The 7,291-nt window shown below is 21.9% G+C and overlaps 2 protein-coding genes across 2 annotated transcripts; one reads left to right on the forward strand and one right to left on the reverse strand.

The window, feature by feature from the left end:
- Nucleotides 1–158: 158 nt before the first annotated feature.
- PGSY75_0212100 (hypothetical protein) lies at nucleotides 159–5,495 on the forward strand (the record flags this gene model as incomplete). Its single annotated transcript, XM_018783787.1, has 1 exon — nucleotides 159–5,495. One exon carries the CDS (start codon nucleotides 159–161, stop codon nucleotides 5,493–5,495), a length of 5,337 nt encoding a protein of 1,778 aa, XP_018643777.1.
- A 946-nt stretch (nucleotides 5,496–6,441) lies between these two features.
- PGSY75_0212200 (putative mitochondrial ribosomal protein L12 precursor) lies at nucleotides 6,442–7,291 on the reverse strand (the record flags this gene model as incomplete). The annotated part of the gene is made up of 2 exons (XM_018783788.1): nucleotides 6,442–6,515; nucleotides 6,598–7,291. 2 exons carry the CDS (start codon nucleotides 7,289–7,291, stop codon nucleotides 6,442–6,444), a joined length of 768 nt encoding a protein of 255 aa, XP_018643778.1.

Here is a 7,291-nt window from a genome sequence, read left to right on the forward strand (position 1 = left end):
TTTTTTTTAACTTTATTTTTCTTTCTTTCTTTTATTTCCTGTATTTTATTATATTTTATTTTATTATATTATATTTTATTATATTTTATTTTATTTTATTTCCTTTTTAAGAATCACAAAACGCATTATCCATATATGTGTATATTATACTTTACAAAATGAATACACATAAAAATAATGAACGTTTTGATGAATATTCTTTGAATAATAATTTAAATTTGAATGCATACCTAAACATGTCAAATGAGGCTCAAAATAATTTTTTAGTAAATAGAAGGAATGATATGAATTATGAAATGTATAATTCTATTAATTCTGGACACATGTCTAATATAAATAATAATACAAATAATTTACAAGATGCTTATATAAATAAAGAATTACATTATATGAACAGTGATAAAATAAATATATCGAAAAATCATCAGAATGTTCATATGGCAGCATATAATAATATGGATAAAAAGAACTTAAATAATAATATGATACCATTAAATAATAATATTAATATGACGACAGATGATCAAAACTATTTTTATCATTCAACTACAAATAATAAAATTAATAATACAATGAAGGAAAATAACTTTAATAATAATATGAATATTGTAAATAATACTTTTTATAATAACCCTGATAATAGCTTTCTTAATATTACAAGAAATGAAAACGAACAAGGTATATATGTAAATAATAATATCATCAACAATTTTAACAACCAAAGTGTAGATAAAAATATTAATAATAATAGTAATATAAACAAAAACGTAGAATCTATAAATAAATTCAATCATTTATACAACATGCAAAACATGCATCCTTTCATTCCAAATATGACTAATGGAAAAAATGGGAACCTGGAAAACAATGCAAACTTATCCAACAATGTAAATAGTGTAAGTACTATAAGTGAATTGCATAATTTTAATTATGTGAATAATATGGACATGAATAGTATGAGCATGAATAATATGAATAATATGGACATGAATAATATGAATAATATGAATAATATGAATAATATGAACATGAATAGTATGAGCATGAATAATATGGACATGAATAATATAAACATGAATAATATGAACATGAATAATATGAATATGAATAATATGGACATGAACACTATGAACATGAATAATATAAACATGAATAATATAAACATGAATAATATAAACATGAATAATATAAACGTGAATAACATGGATATGAATAATATGAAAAATCTAGCTAATTTTAACCATGCATATCAATATAACAGTATTCCTCAATTTAATAGTTCATCACGTTTTAATAATATAACTCAGGTTAATAATGGGATATCTCACAACGTTAATCATGTGTCCAATTTTAATAATACAGCGCATTTGGACAATTCAAATAATATGAATAGATTAAGTGTAGTCAATAATGTAAGTGACATTAATTCTTTGCATGACCCATTGAATGAAATGCATGTATTAAATAAAAATGTAAATATGCAGAACGAGAACCATTTTAATGGTATGAATGATGAGATGAAAAATTTTAACAATGTACAGCGCATTAATAGTATATCACATATTCCTTATATGAATAATCTGAAAAATTATAATGAAAATACGAATGTAATGAAAGGCAAGGGAAGTACGAATAGAAAAAAAAGTAATAACGTAAAAATTAATAACAATTCTGGGAGTGTAAATGCGCGAGCGATATTTGAAAATAATCAGAGTGCTGCACATAGTAATGTTCCGATGGGAAACGTTGATAAGGTAATTAAACATGATCGTTTGGATAATGATCTGAAAAATATGAATAATATGAATAATATGAATAATATTAACAATATTAACAATATGAATAATATGAATAATATGAATAATACAAGTATTTTAAATAATAATAATAAGAAAATTTCCAAAAGAGGAAGGGCCAAGAAAAATAGTACCATTAATATAAATAATATTAATAAAATGAATAATGCGAATAACAAGAGTAGTGTAATCAATATGAACAATATGAACAATATGAATAATATGAATAATATGAATAATATGAATAATATGAATAATATGAATAATATTAATAATGTGAATAATATCAATAATGTGAACAATATGTTTAATGTAAACCCCCAAATGAATATCATGGGTTTAATGAAAGATATAAATAACAATAAACTTATGAATAATTATGTTAATGATAATAATATAATGAATATTGAAGGTAGCATGAATGAGAATTATAATTTTGAGGGTACATTAAATAATAAAAACATTTCAAATAATAATAATATAAATGATAAGGGTGGTTGTTTAAATACATTGAATAAAAGTAAAAGTAGTTCTTATATAAAATCTAATAGAAATCTTACAATACCAGTTAATATGTATATGAATAATACAAACATGCATAATTCAAAAGCTTATGTAAACTATGAAAATCAAAGTTGGATGGCACAACAAGCTTGTAATAATAAAAACATCTTATTAAATGAAGGTCCAAGGCATATTGATAATAATAATATTAATAACAATAATAACAATAATAACAATAACAACAATAATAACAATAATAACAATAATAACAATAATAACAATAACAATAATGATCTTAACAACAATAATAATAATAATCACAGTATTATTAATAATAATATTGTTCAGGGTATACATCGTGGAAGTGTAATAAATAACCAGAATTTAGACGATCTATCTTATAACCCTAATGATATTTTTCTTGAAAAAAATACACTTACGAATTATAATGAAATGTTAGGATCTGCATATAATAATATGTATGATAAAAATGTTATAAAAGGTAATATGAATCTTATCGGCAAGCATAGTAATTATGACTTAATGAAGAATGGTCATATGATAAATGAATATAAATTAAATATGCCAGAAATTCAAAAGGGTATGAATGAAGTGGGGAAAAAAAAAGCACCTCGTAGGAGAGCTAAAACAATTAATTTAAAAAGTATAAACCGTTTTAATACTGTTTCTTTAGGTTTGAAGGGAAATCCTAATATGGATAATACTGACAATATGAATAATATGGTCAATATGAATAATATGAATAATATGGTCAATATGAATAATATGAATAATATGGTCAATATGAATAATATGAACAATATGAATAATATGAATAATATGAATAATATGAATAATGTGAACAATATGAATAATATGAATAATGTGAACAATATGAATAATATGAATAATGTGAACAATATGAACAATATGAACCATATGAACAATATGAATAATGTGAACCATATAGATAATAATATGGTTCATAATTTGAACCATATGGTTAGCAACTTGAATTATATGGATAATAATACAAACCATATGAATAATAACATTAACAATGCAGGTAATAATTTGAATGGTGAATTTTCCAAGCGAATTTCATATAACCATTCAAAGAGTAGTGAAAATATAAAAGAGATGATGCAACCTCATAATGAAGCAAATGATATATCAGGAAATAATATAAGTGATAGTAATAATATTACTCTAAATAAGAACATTGTAGAAATGATTTTAAGAAATAACAAACCCAGCATAGATAAAAATATGCATGATAGTGTCAATAGATCATATACTAGCTTCTTAATGAATATTGGATCTTCCTTTTTAAAGAAAAAAAAAACATCAGAAATTAAAAATGGGGGAAATAATATCGAAAATAATAAAGGTACAGTAATTATGAACAATCAGGTAGAAGAGAAAGGGAAAAGTGAAAATAAGAGCATGTTGGAGATAAAAAAAGAGGAACAAATAAAAAATGTAGTATATAATAATAATAATAATAATGAAAAAGATCAAACTGGGGATCAACTTCAAAATACATATTATAAGCAAGACCAACTTCAAGATCAAAATAAAAATCAAGGTCAAATTCAAGGTCAAAATCAAGAAAATAAGCTAGACCAACTTCAAAATCAAGATAATAAGATAGAACAACTTCAAAATCAAGATCATAGGCAAGACCAACTTCAAAATCAAGATAATAAGCTAGATCAACTTCAAAATCAAGATAATAAGATAGAACAACTTCAAAATCAAGATAATAAGCAAGACCAACTTCAAGATCAAAATAAAAATCAAGGTCAAAATCAAGAAAATAAGCTAGACCAACTTCAAACCCACGATCAGTATCAATATCAAAATCAAAACCACCATCAATATCAATTTCAATACCAATGTCATTACCCATATCAATACCAGGTCCAGGGAGTAGGCGAGGCAATAAATAATAAAGAAATGGAAGAAAACATAAACAAATTAAATGACGAATCGGATGAAAATAATAATTTGGAAAATATGGATGAAGAAGAAATAACTAACAAATCAGTAATAAGCAATACAATGAATATGTTAGAACTGAAAAATGAAAATAATAATGAGATGATGATTAACAATATAAAAAAAGAAGAAGAAATATCTGCACAAATAATGGAACCAGCAAAAAAGAGGGGAAGGAAAAAAGGAAGTAAAATGATCCACAAAAATATTACGAATGAACATATTTTATCTCAGTTAAAAGAACCAAAGAGAAAAGGAAGAAAACGTAAAACATGGATACAACAATTAGATAATTATAATAAACTTGAAGATAATAAATTAAAAGAATATACAAATAATATAGACATAAGAGATGATAATAAAGCAAATACACAAAATGGAGATGTAACAACAAATGATGTAACTACATTATGTTGTAATAAAAGAGCAAAATATGAAATCATTAATCCAAATAGTATTCGAAATATGTTTACTTTATTAAGAAATAAATTAAGTAATTTAAATGTAAAAAATACAATGAATAGCCATTCTGAAATAAATATGTTAATTAATAATTTTTTATATATCTTAAAAGTAATGAATAAACATAAACAAATGTTAGAAAATATATATACCATCAGTTTTACAAATATTGATGATATATGTGTAAGAAATTATTTAGAAAAACATTTCCCTCTTATAAAAGGATATAGAAATAAATATGAAATTACTGATGATCACTTCGTTCAAGGAAACGGTGATCGTCGCCTGTCCAAGGAGATTAATTGTTTAAGTGAAAATGGGGATATTGCTTTAAATGAGAACCATGAACAAAACGAAGAAAATGAAAATAATCAAAATAATCAAAATTATGAAAATAATCAAAATAATCAAAATTATCAAAATTATCAAAATAATCAAAATAATGATATGTCACCAAATAACATCCCTCTTATTCATAAAAACGTAAAGGATGAAAACAATTTTGAAACAGTATTTTTAAAAACACGTAGTTCTTTTAGTAGTGTAGATAGTAATATTATTCATATTGATAATATACAAAATTTTAAACTTTCCAATTCTTCAGAAAATAAATTAAACCAATTTGAAAAAAAAACTGTATTATTATCCAATGATATTTTATGTGAAACCAAAAATGAAATTGAGCAAAGTTGCATGAACAGTCAGGAAAAAGAAGAAAATTACCTGCACTAGCAAGGAAATAATTTAATATATGTATATATATATATGTGTGTGTGTGTGGTAAAAGAAAAGCAAATGAGTAGAAATAAAATGTTGATGTACATGAAGTGATATAATATATATTTTAAGAAATATATATAAATACTTCTTCATAATAATATAATAATGAAGAAAATAGTAGTATGTAACTATATAATATAAATTAAATATAAAAATATAGTGAAACATTCACAAAGATAATAATTATAATTGTTCATATCAAAAGGGTTTCTTTTTGGACATGACACAAATATAAAAATATAAATATATATATATATATATATATATATATGTATATATATTTGTATGTGTCTTTATTTTTAACAAGTTTAATATTTTAAATTACCTTTATGCTATAATTTATTTAGAAAATGTTTTACAAACAAAAAAATAATAAATTTTATATCTTAAGTATCACTTTTGCGTGTACACACTTTTATCCTCTTTATATATATGTGTACCGAATATATGATATATTTCAATTTTTAAATGATTTTTATATAAACTTTATATTATATATATATATATATATATAATATTTTAAAATAATAAAAGGACAAAAAAAATAAAATAAAATAAAATAAAAAAAAATAAATAAAATAAAATACATTTTAATTTTTAGTATCATAATCCATATTTACATGTATAGTTTTTATTTTAAAAAAAAAATTGTATATTTTAATTTTTTTTTTCAAAATAACATTTTTTAAAGCCTTTTTCTTTTTCTTTATATATATATATATATATATATATTAAAAATTAACTTTAAAAAGAAAAAAAAAAAAACCTCCATAATATAATTTTTTATAAAACAAATATATACAAATAAATAAATAAATAAATATATATATATATATATATATATATATGTTTGTACATAGATTCTTTAACTTTTTTAAAGAAACTGTTTTTTCTTTTTTTATTCCAAAATTATTGTTGCACCTAGTTGTTCAAAACTTTTTTTCATTTCTTCGGCTTTTTCGGAAGGTACATCTAAAAAAAAAAAAATAATAAATAATAAATTGTATATATATATATATAAATACATATGTAAAATGTAAATATTTGGACGTACTCTTTTGTATGTAGAAGGGAGCACTTTCTACCATATCCTTTGCTTCCTTTAATCCTACGTTAGTAATTTTTCTAATTTCTTTAATCGTATTAATTTTATTTTTTACGTCAAATTTTTCTAGTTTTACATTGAATGTACTTTTGGTATTTTTTTTGTCTTCATTTTTTTTTTTTTCTGATTTTTCTTCTTTACTATCAAGTGTAGAATCTGTAGTACATGCAGTATGATCATTTACAACATTAGGATTTAAATTCATCGCATTTTGTGCAGTAGGTGGTGGGAACATATTTTGATTAGCACCAAAAAAATTAGATGGATGAGGAAAAGGATTTCTATTAATAAAAAAGGAATTATTAAATTTTTGATTTCCTTCTAATTTTTCTTGACATAAATCACATAAATCAGCTGCTTCTATTAAAGTTAAATTTAAAATTTCATCTACAAGTTTTAATACTTTTTTAGATGGTTTTCTTTTTTTATTCACATTTTCATCTGTTGATTCGTCATGTTCTTTATTATTAGAATCTTTTATTTTATCAAATACATCAAAAATACTACTACTAACATATTTTTTTAAGACTAAATTATTTCTTATTTTATTATAAAGAAAATGAGTATGTCCATTTTTTATATTTTTATTAAAAATATTATTACTGCTGAAATATCTTCTTAGAAGTATTTTATTTCTTTTCAT

This window comes from Plasmodium gaboni, chromosome 2 (assembly GCF_001602025.1).
Source record: "Plasmodium gaboni strain SY75 chromosome 2, whole genome shotgun sequence".
In the NCBI taxonomy this organism is placed as follows: Eukaryota; Apicomplexa; class Aconoidasida; order Haemosporida; family Plasmodiidae; genus Plasmodium; species Plasmodium gaboni.